We start from the raw sequence: 14,339 nt of genomic DNA on the forward strand, positions 1-14,339 counted from the left end.
TGTGAGACGAGCTGCTGCTGTCTGTACACACATGGTCTTTACTTTCTGATGAAACGGGAGAAACGTGCTGAATGTAGCGGAGCAAAAGTAAAACTTAAGTCTTGATCCCATTACACTAGTATCGATCCGATTCCAATACCAACGTTGGAAACGATACTATCGATATTTGGATCGATCCACCCACGCTTAACAACGACCTCTTGAAAAGGAACCTCCACCTGCTATACATGGGCAACAACATTATTTGTATTAAATAACTAAATTATCCTTTTCATTTTCTTTATTCATTAAACACGCTAAAAAGTCAGTGTTTAGCCCCTTTCTAGAGGGCATCCTTCGACGCAATGCATTCTGGAGAATGTAGTAAAGTGCTCGCACATCCGGGTGATCTGCGCTTCTCGCACAGTGACAGAACAGGAGAACCGAGGAGACAGTGTCAACACAACATCGACTGAAGTCGGGAACCAGCTAGTTTAGTCTTTATCGAATCAGATTTGACATTCTTTTATTAATTTAGCAAAGTCCCAACTGCTCGGTTAATGCTTGCGGAAAACACAATGGATATTCTTTAGTAAGGGTAAGTATTGTTACCGCTTTGTAGTGTATGAAAGCCTCCTGGCTAACAGCTATGCTAAACTACGCTAAGCTAGTTAGCTTTACCCGTTTGAGTTCGCAGGCCTAAGGCACTCATGTTACTAGTGGTGAAATATTAATTTAACAACATACGAGTAAGTTCAATCCATTAAAAATTGCACACTGGTAAAAATCTAGCCACCTCTAACGTTAACAGTTACTAGTTCGCTAAACTGGCTAACCTAGAGTAGCAACCTAGCTAACCTGTGTTGTTGTAGACAAGGCCCTATTAGAGTCACTGATATCTGACATTTAATAACTTTAAACTGGTTAAACATTACCCTAAAACTTAATCAAACGTACATTTATTCACCTCGTTCTTGTTACCAACGTAGATAACAAGCTCATTTTACTAGCTAGCTAGTCAGCACTAAGGAATGTCTATTCAGTTGATCATACCTTTCACCTGTTTCACAATAGTAATTGAGCTCTAAAGATGAATGACACTAAAGCAGATTCTACATTTTTGGGCTAGCTTTTACAAATTCGATCAAGCTCTGTCACATTCTTCCTCTACATGCCAGGAATAACATTTCAAAAACTTTCTGCAGTACTTTCTCAGCAAAAGATTCAAACACTGTATTTACTTTTATATTAAGGAGGATGCACTGGACAATATTATTTTTCCTTATTATTTCAAATAAGCTAGATCAGAAAACGTTAATACATAAATGTTGAAACAATCTAATCAAAGCAAGTATTTCATAGGGCTGACTGCAGCATCTGAAAAACACAAAGTCTGGCTGGATTGTTTATATCACTGGTGTTGTAGACATGCCCCAAGATTCCTTTTGTCCACCGCACTTTTCACTGCTAAAATGTAAAAACATCCCTTACTTCTAGCTACGTTTTAATTTTCATTCTAGCCGACCACCTAGTTCAAGTGTCAGTGATGGCACCCGCCTGGTCGAGGTATCTGCTGACACAGTTGACTCTGTCTGACTGTCTGACGCAGGAAGCGTTGGCACAAGTGCTGGAGAAATGCTTGAAGTATAAAGTGTTCATCTCTGCTTCATGTATAAATCTGGTGCTGATCAAGAAGCATCTGATTTAACAGATGCTGGAAAAGTTCTGGGCTCCGTGCCCTTTGCGGCCAGCCTAGAGACATAGAAAGTAAACATAGCTAAATTATAAAATTGAACATTTGTCCAAAACTGGGAGGAAATTGGCCATACTGTCTGGGTAAGAAGAACAGTGTCATTGTCTGTGTCTGGATTGATGAAAAATTTCTTTAGCAGTGGTAATGACAGGTATAAAAAAGCCTTCAGGTTTGTAAAATGTGCTGCTTACAATTGCTCTGCTATTTGATTTCATCACATAAAAAACTTATTTGTTTAACAGTTTCATTGTCACTCTTAAAATGTTTTTTTTTTTTAACTGGAACACCTCTGAGATGTTATATTTACCGGATAACTGTGTTGGTTATCATGTGCATTCAATAGTTATGTCATAATTAGCCCAAATAACAGTTAGAAAACATTAAATTTAGGAACTTAAATGTTCTTTTTTCTTGTTTGTAACCCTTGCACACAGGCACAATATTACTGGTGTTTTAACACCCCACAGCTTTTAACACCCCAAACCACAGCTACTGTGGTTTCGGCAACTTTCATTCACCTCCTTGGCTTGTGAGATACATGTTTTTTCATGAAGAGAGACGAGAGACCAGAGGGATACAGGCAAATGCGGCCAAAGACCTTCCCGGCGAGCAACTACAGTGGCAACAATCAGCAGTTGATGTTGCAAGAAATCCGGGAGAGCCTGCGTAACATCTCGCTCTCCCGGCCCTCGGATGCTCTCAAGCTGGAGAGCCAAGGGCAGCAAGGGCGCAGCACCAACCCTAAAAACCCCTACCACAAAGCACTGCAGGAAATCCGTGAGTCTCTGCTGCCCTTTGCAAACGAACCTGCCTCTGCTAGCTATGTGCCTGAGATCAACGTTCAAATGCTGCAGGAGCTGTTGGCTGCTGGATTTGAAGAGGTAAAAAGTTCATAAGAATGTAAAGACTGTATTCATGTCAACAATTTTTATTAGTTTGTTCATTTTAACTGTGTTGGAAACATGTTGACCAAGATAAGAACATTCCTGCATCAGGTGATGTTCATAGTTTAGGTATGACCGCATCGGTATGTGGACAGACAGGTTTTAGTTGTAATTTAGGGCTTGGTAAATTGACATGCTTGTTAGTTTTTTAACCACAGTTATGCCATCCTTTTGGTTGTCTTTGGAGCTAGCATTCTTTTAAGAAATTATATTTGCAGTTATAATTTAATATATCCTCCTACTACATTCCTTCTTGGAATTTGCATCATCTAGCATATTACTTACCATCAATGACATTGTCTGATCACAGAGCGCTCTTCCCAGTGTCGACATTGTGTTGTCTAAAAATCCCCACGATGTAGCACCAGCTACATTCATACAACACAGTGTCATGCGATTACTGTCTGTGGTAATCCCAGATTATTGTCTTTAAATTAGCTTTATGTGTTTGTAAAGACTTATTTCTTTTATATTTTGGGTCCATGTCTGTTAACAAAGCTTTTTGTTTGTGTGTGTTAATAGGAGATGGTGATCTGTGCTCTGAAGCAGACTAACAGTCGCAGCCTGGGGGCAGCTTTAGAGTACATCAGTAAGATGATCTACCAGGACCCGATGAGGGAGCAGATGGCAGCTGCAGCACGCACAACTAACCCAGCCATCAAATCAGCTGGTGGGGTCACGCCTGTCTTTTTTCAGTTCATTTAACAACAAACTCTGGCCGTACTGCTATACGTTGACCTATTCTTTTAGTAATTTTATCTGTATTATAAATTAGCCCCCTAATTATTTTTTAAGCAGTTTCCATGTTAAGAACATGACATTTCACTTGTCTGCATGCATGTAGCATTGATGTCAGTGTACATATCTGGTCATGTGACCTTTCTGAAAGAAATTCAGTCCAATATTTATTAGTAAGGTATTTAAACAGATATATCAGCTATATGTATGTGGCAACATAGAGATGTTTGGGACACTACACATTAATTTTTAATGAATGCTGTAAAATTTAAAATCGTGGCTCAGAGCAGAGCGCACTTGTAGCTTTAGGTTAGGATACTATTAATCAAAAGGTTACTGGTTCAAGCCTGACAAACGGTAAGCGAGGCCGTTAACTGTCAATTGCTTGCATCATACCAATCACAATTTTAAGTCACTTTGGATAAAGGCATCTAAGTGCCATAAAAATAAATGTTATGCTGTCATAGGACTTAATAGATTTCTAATTTTTGTCCTGTTAGAGCTGGCCCAGTCAGCTGTGAGTTTTGTTATTGTAATGGTCAAATGTTTAAGAACAATATTAATGCAACCACAAACAGCCATTTGAATATTTATATTGGACAAGCATATGCTGTAAAATGGCAATTCTATCAGTAAAAATGTTCATGCAAAATAATAATAATAAAACATACTTAGTTAGCTTAGTTGCCAGTTTAACAAATACTATTCTGATATACCCAATTAAATGGCAAAACAGTATGTAAAATGTTACTACTGAGTACATTTAAATGGCCTGGTTTAAAAATAGTCGAAATCCACAAAGCCCTGTTTTAAATGAATGGTATATGTGTCTCCTGTGCAGCAACATCTCACATCGGGCAACCAGTACTGCGACGGCCCAGCTGGAAAGGATCCAGGGAATCTTTGGCACCGCAGCGCCACAGTGGCCTGTACCGCTCCAACAGCCCTGGTCCTCAGCCTGACCTGTCTCGACCTTCCACTTATCCTCAGGCTCACACACCCGGGGTCAGCGCTCAGCGAGTAAACCCTGTTCCCTCAACGTGGGACTCAAACCCATCAACAAAACGGTACTCTGGTAACATGGACTACCTTGTTTCTCGTATCTCGCCTGTTCCTCAGGGACAATGGGCAGACAGCTACCAGAGCCCTCCTACCCAGGCACAGCGGGGTATTAGCCCAGTGCCCATGGGGCGCCAGCCTGTTAAAATGCAGGGTTCTGGGGGAAATAAGTTTACCTACCCACCCGCATGGGCACAAAATGGGTCAGCACAAGCTGAGTATGGGCACGGACTAGTAATGGTGGGTGGTGGTAGGCAGGCACCCGCTGCCCCACCTCCACCATATCCTATGGGCCAGGCGAGTGCACACAGTCCTACAGCTCAGATGCAGGTGCCTAATCGCAATAGCCACAATCTGGAGATGTACAACTTGGGTGTCATGGTACAGCCTAGATCTTCACCACAGCAGCTTCAGTCTTCTCCCGGAAATGGGACTACTCAAGAGGTTTCGTCTCCATCCTGGTCCCATGCTATCCCAGCACGCTCCAACTCATTCGCCAATGCTGCGTCACGCCCATGCCCGCCGGCTGCCAGCTCACAGCCTTCCGCCACTACTGTCACAGCCATAACGCAGGCACCCGTCCTACAGCCAGTCAAAAGCACACGTGTTCCGAAACCCGAGCTACACACAGCAGTGGCGCCAACGCACCCACCTTGGCTCCAGCAGCAGCAGCAGCAACATCCCCCGCCTCCACCCTCTCCATATCAGGAATCCTCTGTGCCTTCTCCTGCTGTGTCCCATATGCCAGTCTCGGAGGTGCCTAGCTACCAGGGTCCTCCGCCTCCATACCCCAAGCATCTCCTGCAGCAGACACCTGCATCATGCCCTGCGTACCCCAAGGAGGATGAGATTGCTGAGGATGACACTGACAATGTCAGTACATGCTCTAGCGAACGCGCAGAGTCTTCTGAGACGAGCGCAAACAGCACAGAGCGGGAAAAGAAGCAAATCACCACATCTCCAGTGCCCGTCCGGAAAAATAAACGTGACGAAGAGCGACGGGGAGAAGGCAGGGTGCAGCTCTACTCACCACAAGCCTTTAAATTCTACATGGAGCAGCATGTGGAGAATATTCTCAAGAATCACCACCAACGGATTCATCGCAAAAAGCAGCTGGAGAGCGAGATGCAGCGGGTTAGAGCCCCTCAGATACCTTTCTTTCTTTCCCCTCTGTTTATCTTCAGCTCTCTCTGTACCTGAATTTTCCACTCTGGATTGTGTGCTTTTCTTCTCTCTGTGTGTTGTGCTTCGATCCTGTTTTTTCTTCTCATCTCTATGACAGCTATTTTTGAGGATATAAGAGTTTCTGCTGGCAACTGAGTAGTCTACATTCCGCTGTTAAAGTAAGGCACTGTTGATGGAAAGTTGGTGACAAAAAAGCATGCAGATGCATGAGCTCAGGCCAGGTTATTTATTTATTTATTGTTGCAGTACTGATGTTGAAAGAATGTAAGATGCATGTGACTGCATGCTTTGCATTAATGGAATGTCATTGCTTTCTATCTGTATATATATTTTATCATCAGAAGGTTATAATGATAGAATACTGGCCTGTTAAAGGTCTTGCACCTAACATCGGGAACTTTGTTAATTAAATCCTGATGCTAAAGCAATTTATATTCATCTTTGGCAATCATGTTTGCTAATCTGAGCAATGCTGGTGAGTGTTGGCATTTGCTGGCTCACTTTAAAGCTTGTTCGCTGCTTCGATGCAATATATTTCCAAATATGATTACCAGTAAAGTTTCCATACAAGAGGTTGGTTGGACAACCTCTGTTCCTGGTCCTTCCATTAATACCACATTATAAAAAGGTCATTACAGTTGTGTTGTTAATTTTCACAAACAATGCAGCTTATATAAAATTCAAAGCCAGGGGATTTGTATAGACAGTCTTGGATTAGATTCATCGGTCCTTGACTCTGGTTCAATCAGATCAGTTTTGTCTAATGTTAAGTTGATGGCATGCAAATGAACAGTGCAATTAATCTAAAATCTTGCCAATATCACATCTACAAGGATCCACATAACTTGCTTGCAGAGAGCTTCAGTACTAGGTCAATACTAAAAAATGTCACTAACTATTAACAGCCAATAGAAAGCGCAGTTAGTTACTTTAATAAAAAATAAAAAAAGGTGTTGTTGCATCCCTGACTGTTTGAATGATACGTGTGTTGTTTTAAGTGCTGTGTTTTCTAACAATCCAGTGTCTGTCTAGCTGATTAAATGTTTAACAATTGATCTAAAATGCTTATTTCTATCAAACCTGCAGGTGGGTTTGTCTGAGGAGGCCCAGGAGCAGATGCGCATGATGCTCTCCCAGAAAGAATCCAACTATATTCGGTTAAAGCGTGCCAAGATGGACAAATCCATGTTTGAGAAGATCAAGACGCTGGGGGTGGGTGCATTTGGTGAGGTGTGCCTTGCACGCAAAGTCGACACAGAAACGCTGTATGCCATGAAGACGCTGCGTAAAAAAGACGTGCTTCTCAGGAACCAGGTAGCACATGTCAAGGCCGAGCGGGACATCCTGGCCGAGGCGGACAATGAATGGGTGGTGCGCCTTTACTACTCATTCCAGGATAAGGACAACCTGTACTTTGTCATGGACTATATCCCTGGTGGAGACATGATGAGCCTGCTAATAAGACTGGGTGTGTTTAGTGAGGAGCTTACGCGCTTCTACATCGCAGAACTGGCGTGTGCGGTAGAGAGCGTGCACAAGATGGGCTTTATTCATCGTGACATCAAGCCTGATAATATCCTGATTGACCGTGACGGCCATATCAAGCTCACAGATTTTGGTCTGTGCACAGGCTTTCGCTGGACCCACGACTCCAAGTACTACCAGAGTGGTAAGTATGGCTGGTTGTTTTGTAAAGAGGGTTTTCAGCGTTGACCTTAAACATGACACTTTTGTTGTAAATACATAAATATTAAATCCTAGCAGTGATGGGCTAGCATAATAGACCACTGCATCACCCGAGGACCTACTACTACTAATAATATAATGCACAATGATGTAATAACGTTAATAAAGTATGTAATAAATATGATGAGCAGAAATAACTTGAACAATTAAGTAATATAATAATTGTATTATAATATACTATATGTATATTATACTGTATTATAATATTTTTATTCAGCAGACAGTGCAGCAGCAGCTTTCAAATGCAGTCAACGTGCACTAGACTCGAACTGCTCGGAAATGTAATGCATTTTTTTCTTGCTGTTTCCCACAGGAGACCACCCAAGGCAGGACAGTATGGACTTTAGTAAAGAGTGGGAGGACCCGTCTAACTGTCGCTGTGGTGATCGGCTCAAGCCACTTGAAAGGCGGGCAGCTAGACAACACCAGCGGTGCCTGGCACACTCACTAGTAGGCACACCAAACTACATTGCCCCAGAGGTTCTGCTGCGCACAGGTACATAAGCTAGCTTACGCTTATTGTGTATTACAGCTCTGCTATCGGACACACACACACTACAATTATCTAGTCAGTGTGGAACAAAATAGTTTTATTCCATAACAAAAGCTGGCTTTTTAATTTGAGAAATATGAGCTCATTTTTAATGCTTTTAATAATAAAATAATAAAATGCCTTAACAATTAGAAAAAAGCAATTAAATAAATATGGCTTTATAATATAAAACCTAATAGTCAGTAGAATAGAATCAGGGAACTTGTAATGCTTTATGGTGCACATAAGCATGTCAATGCCATTATTGTTGTTGTTGTTGTTCACTGACCATCTAAATTGTATTTTGTAAATATAAACAAATTTATGTCTAATTCAGCTTATGATGTGCCATACATTTTTAATGTACTCATCTATTTTAGTGATACTTTTACACATGTACAAATCACCCATGGCATGGACACTGATGCACCCCATATGATGACAAATGTTGGCTTTTGCACCCTTTGCTGATGACTGTCTGAATAGTGCATTTCATCTTTGGTACGATATACTCTCGTCTGTTTTTCCACAAAACGAGATACAACTTGGACTCATCTGACCACAGCATATATTGCCACTGTCTTTCTGTCCATCTGAGATAAGCTCAGGCACAGAGAATTCAGCACATTGTTAGGTGACAGTCTTCAGCTGTATGTTGGGTATGTTTATCACAGTAGCATGACTGTATCTCATGCACTGCTGCCTGAGAGCTTAAAGGTTACACAAGTTCAACAGTGGTTTCCAGCCTTGTCCTACACAGACCTCTCCCAATGCCCTGAATCTTTTCACAATATAATATACAGTAGATGGTAAAGGTCCTACATTATTATCAATCTTGCATTAAGAAGTGTTTTTTTAATTCATTGATGATTCTCTCACGAAATTTGGCACAACGTGGTAAGCCACCACTTATCTTTGCTTGCAAAGACTAAGTCTGTTGGTGGATCCTCTTTTTAAACCCAATCATGAAACCTGCTACCAATTCACCTACTTATCGTGGAATGTTTCAAAACACTGGACCCAATATTCTATAAACCTCCCTTATTTATTTTGCTGTGCCCCACTTTTTTCAATTGTGTTTCAGGCATCAAATTTTAAATGTCTTCATATTTACAAAATGCAATCAAGTTGGTCAGCCAAAAAAGTTCTTTCTTTGTACTTTTGTCTGTTAAATAAAGAAATGGGGTTTGTTTATATGTTTACATGAATAAACTATATGTGGCAGGTTACACACAGTTGTGCGACTGGTGGAGTGTGGGTGTAATTCTGTACGAGATGTTGGTTGGACAGCCTCCTTTCCTGGCTACGACTCCTCTGGAGACCCAGATGAAGGTGAGTTTGTGTCTAATATGAAAAAGATAGCCTTCTAAAACATTTATATTATGATATTGTAAATTATTTGGATGATAACATGTCCAGGTGTTTTAGCCACACCCATTCCTAACAGTGGAAAAGTATGAAATCAGTTAAGAGATCAGTCTGGTTTTGTGTGTGCACACATTGCATTAGGGATTGCTCAAAATAAAAAAAATAAAAAAATTACTTTTCATGTATATGCATGTCTCAAATGCTTTTTGTTCCTAGCTTGTTTTAGAATGTGAAAATCTTTGTTTTTTACTGTGGCATTGCAGTTTCTTCTGAAAATGTTCTTTGAAAATGTTTCTGTGCACTTGAGAGCATTGGAGATTTCTTAAAAAAATATATGGTGTTTTATTAAAATTCTAATGTTTTAAACGCCTGTGTCTTTCGTCATCAGGTGATAAACTGGCAGACTGCACTACACATTCCTCCTCAGGTCAAACTAACCGCTGAGGCATCCGACCTGATCGTAAAACTGTGTCGTGGCCATGAGGACCGGCTGGGAAAAAATGGTGCAGATGAGATCAAGGCACACTCCTTTTTCCGCAGCGTGGACTTCAGCGTGGACATGCGGCAGCAGCCAAACCCACCACCATACGTACCCAAAATTACCCACTGCACGGACACGTCAAACTTTGACCCGGTGGACCCGGACAAACTATGGAGCGATGACGCCAACCACAATGACACACTGGGCTCCTGGTTCAGGAACGGAAAACACCCGGAGCATGCCTTCTACGAGTTCACGTTCCGCCGCTTCTTTGATGATAACGGTCACCCGTACAGCTCCCCCAAGCCTATTGAGTATGAGGAGTATGACGAGGAGGAGGGAGAGGAACTTCAAAGCCATGACTATGGACAGGGTCAGGGACGGGGCCTGGTTTATGTTTAATGTTTTAGTGAAACGTACAGACTGGATTCTGTTTGTACAATTCTGAGGTTTTTACACTACAGTTAAAAGCTACAATACTTGTAAAAACAGGAGTGGGACCTTGTGAGGTAGTGTGAGTCGCATTTAGCATTTTCAGCTGAATGCTCTAACTGGATGTTGTCTGTGTATGAATGTATATGGTGCAAATGTTTATCCTCCCATTCATTTGTTGTGGTACACTTTCGTAGTGTCTTACACTACATGCAGTTGTGTATAATTTATTTCATGTTCAGAAGGTGCTTTGATCAGTGCTCCCTGAACAAACGAGGATTTCGTGATATTCCACTTTTTCACCCCCATTTTAAGCCTTAATTTATTTAAAACACTGTAAATCAAGGACTAGCTCAATTCTGCCTTCTGGACAAATATGATGTTAATTTATGATTGAGTAGATCTCTTTCTTGTTCTGACCTGGCTCTGCAGGGATTGGTTAAATGGATAACTTATCTGTTGCTGTGCCTTTTCTTTTACGTTCTTTTACCAAATACACAGGGGGAAGTGGCGTCTCTTAGCCAGTCAACTGAACTGACAACTAGCTTATTCATAGAGAGTATTGTGTAAATTGTATTATTAGTCGTCTTTGTATTTTCTAATTTATACACTGAAATGTATTTATAAATTATGCAGTCTTGATCAGGTTGGTGTAGGAAATAAACCCAAGGGCGAGTCCCTTTCTCTATCTCAGTTTATTTGGCTTCTTGTCTTTATTTTTGCCTGCTGGTTTGTTTCTTGCATTCACACAAAGACTAGTAAAGACTCTAAAGAAATCTTTTTTTTTTCCTTTAAAACCCTGATAAACCCAATCGGACCTGATTTTGTTCAATAGACCAAAGACTGTTTAATATTTAATAGACCAGAGTAAAACTGTTTGTGTTGATTCCAATGGGTGTGTAAACCTTCAGTAATACAGTATATTAATATTTCATTTATATCATTAAAACCAGAATAAGTTATTTAAAAATACCTTTCTGCACTTAAGAGCTATACCTTGAATAACAAGTCTTGACTTGCGTATTTGATGATAACTTTTTTGTTCAATCTGCTATTTTTTTTACTTAACATACTTAACCATTTGATATATGCATAAAAAGTAAGTATTAATACAGTAGGCCTGCCACGATCATGTTATAGTACAAACATGAAGAGGGCAGTTGTAGCCTAGTTGTTAAGTTACTGGACTACTACTGGAAAGGTCACTGGTTCAAGCCCCACCACTACCAGGTTGTCACTGTTGGGCCCTTCAGCAAGGCACCTAACCCTCAATTGCTTAGACAGTATACTGTCACATTACTGTAAGTCAATTTGGATAAAAGCGTCTGCTAAATGCTGATAATGTAAATGTAGGTAGAAAATGGAGGGAGCAGGAAAGATCAGCAGTTTATAATACAGTGTGAGATTAGATCTGCTATATAACAATGTGAATAATTAGTCTACAAAATAATCAGAACAGAACTACATTTGAATATTGGAATTGAACAAGAATTATGAGGGTGTTTGGGACATGGAGCTGTTTTAGCTTTTAAAACACATTCAGTGCCACAAATTTTTCTCCAGAGGGATAAATAACCAATCTGGCCTCCAGACTATGATCACATTTATAGCACTTATCCAAAATGACTTATTTGTGACCTAATACAAAGCAAGCAATTGAGGTTTAAGGGGTTTAAATAACGAATAACAGCCAAAAAAATGTCCTTATGTATAGAAATTATGGACAAAGCATAATCTACATAATCTATAAATAATTTATTTCACTCAGGGGGTGACATAGTGGCTCAGTGGGTAAGCACTGTCACCTCACATCAAGAAGATCCTGGGTTCGATTTCCAGGAGCGATCGGGGTCCTTAATGTGTGTAGTTTAAATGTTCTTCCCGTCTCTGCGTGGGTTTCTCTCACACTCCCAAAGACATGCCAAGTCAGGGTGATTGGAGATACTCCGTTTGTTTGTTTATTAGGATTTTAACGTCATGTTTTACACTTTAGTTACATTCATGACAGGAACGGTAGTTACTCATTACACATCATCAGTTCACAACTAAGGTTATATCAAACACAGTCATGGACAATTTAGTGTCTTTGGACTGTGGGAGGAAACCGGGGAGAACATGCAAACTCCACATAGAAAGGACCCGGACCATCCCACCTGGGGATTGAACCCAGGACCTTCTTGCTGTGAGGCGACAGTGCTACCCACTTAGCCACCGTGTTGCCCGATTGGAGATACAACATTTCTGTGATTGTGTTTGATACTGAACTGATGAATCTTGTGTGATGAGAAATTACCTGTTCTGTCATGAATGCAACCAAAGTGTAAAACATGACGTTAAAACATGAAAATTCTAATAAAATAAATAAAATGACTCAGGGACTTTTATAATATTAATCATCCCTAACTGGCCATCCTTCTGCCTAATTTGAATGGGAAAACGCTGGACGCATCTTCAGTCTGTACCGATGGATGGCAGCACCGATTGTACGGTGCAAATACTCCAAACCTTGAGTAATAAAGAAAGTAAGTAAATGTGAGGAGTTGTGGATCATAAAATGTATTTAAAATGTCCGGGTCAAGATTACCACATGCTACACTGAACCTTAAACAGGTAAAACTGGGTTTGAAACACATTTTAAAATCACATTTAATTCCTAACGCTGTGTGCTGTTAGCATGTCTTGCAGTTAGCCAGTTAGCTTAGCATGTCCTGCTAGTACCACAGCTAGGTCCCTCACCACTGAACTGACATCATAGTACACTGTTCATACAGATATTTTACATGTTTTAGATTTAAAATGAAGTTTGAAGCGCTTACATGTAAGTTGCTGTCGAACTGTCTTGTACAAAATTCACTTTGTTAGTGTTTATGTTTTATATTGAGCCGAGTGTGATGCACGGAATACTGTGACATGTTAAACGTCCGAAACACACGTGACCTTAACTTTACCGTGACCTTTCCTGTGAGAGGAACGCAGCAGCTGGATTAACAGTTTTAAACCCAGAGAGAGAGAGAGTCCTTCCTGCATTTAAAACACTGGTTTGTTTAATTTCAAGAAGTCAATTTAAAAATAAAGTCAAATATCCACTGACTGACATGCTCAGTTATGTATTTTGTCCAATATAAAACCATTTTTTATTGCTATAATAGAAAGCACCTATGTGCAGTTGTAGCATTAATCTGGATTAACACAATGCACAATAATCTGATAACTTGAAATCTGATAATTATTGACATAATTATACTTGTAGACACACATTCTAATATTACTCCTAACTACATATGTTTGGATATGTGTAGTTTTTGCAGAGACAAAGAGTATTAGGACTGTACCGGAACATGTTGAGGACAATCCAGCAAGTTCCAGATGAAGCAGATCGTAAATATTTACAAGACTGGGCTAGAGACGAGTTCAAAAGAAACAAGGAGGCAACAAACCAGGTAAATTATCAGAAACACTAAATTGAACACACTGTATTTAATAGTTCATTTATTTATCTTTGTTTTGTACTTTATTTACTATATTTACCAAAACAGCATAACCCGGTCAGAATAAAGTTTGTTATTTTCTGTACAGGATGCTATTCGGATGATGATCACACAAGCCATAAATCACCTGGAGGAACTGAGGAGATCACTTGCTTTAGCTAGAAGTTAAAACAACGTGATCATTTAGAATGTTCTACTGAAAGACTGCAAGCACTAAAAAGATGTCATTGCTGTCACTTTATCTTTAGTTTCCTCTCAGCACTGAGCCACCTATAAGAGGCACTTTTAGGTTGTTTGGAAGATCCAGTGGAAGAAAATAAACGTACATACATTTGGGTGGATTAACTATGTAAATAGATATATATTTCTTTGTTTATTTTTATTGTTTTTGCCTTAGGGTTCAACCATGGCTCTTGGACATTTCTGGTCACTAACAAATGTACAAATACACAAATGTAATTTCATAATGGATTTAATTGTGGTAAAATAATAAATCTGTTGTGGCATGTTGTCTTTGTAGCTGCTTTCCTATATGTAATACATAATTCATTCATCTTTATTATGAATTGTAAAAAATAAACATCATACACACATTTTACACAAAAGTTAATTTGATTCAAAATAATGTACAAAA

General features: G+C 40.0%; 2 protein-coding genes across 2 annotated transcripts; both read left to right on the forward strand.

Annotated features, from left to right (window-relative positions):
* The first annotated feature begins 429 nt into the window (after window positions 1-429).
* On the forward strand, window positions 430-10,910 carry lats1 (large tumor suppressor kinase 1). The gene is made up of 8 exons (XM_063001854.1): window positions 430-577; window positions 2,167-2,613; window positions 3,199-3,346; window positions 4,256-5,607; window positions 6,745-7,327; window positions 7,718-7,900; window positions 9,162-9,268; window positions 9,693-10,910. Exons 2-8 carry the CDS (start codon window positions 2,281-2,283, stop codon window positions 10,185-10,187), a joined length of 3,201 nt encoding a protein of 1,066 aa, XP_062857924.1. The 5' UTR covers window positions 430-577; window positions 2,167-2,280; the 3' UTR covers window positions 10,188-10,910.
* A 1,789-nt stretch (window positions 10,911-12,699) lies between these two features.
* Window positions 12,700-14,211, forward strand: lyrm2 (LYR motif containing 2). Its single transcript, XM_063001855.1, has 3 exons — window positions 12,700-12,827; window positions 13,517-13,657; window positions 13,794-14,211. The coding sequence occupies exons 1-3, from the start codon at window positions 12,783-12,785 to the stop codon at window positions 13,872-13,874; spliced, it is 267 nt and encodes an 88-aa protein (XP_062857925.1). The 5' UTR covers window positions 12,700-12,782; the 3' UTR covers window positions 13,875-14,211.
* Window positions 14,212-14,339: the final 128 nt, after the last annotated feature.

This window comes from Trichomycterus rosablanca, chromosome 9 (genome assembly GCF_030014385.1).
Source record: "Trichomycterus rosablanca isolate fTriRos1 chromosome 9, fTriRos1.hap1, whole genome shotgun sequence".
NCBI lineage: Eukaryota > Metazoa > Chordata > Actinopteri > Siluriformes > Trichomycteridae > Trichomycterus > Trichomycterus rosablanca.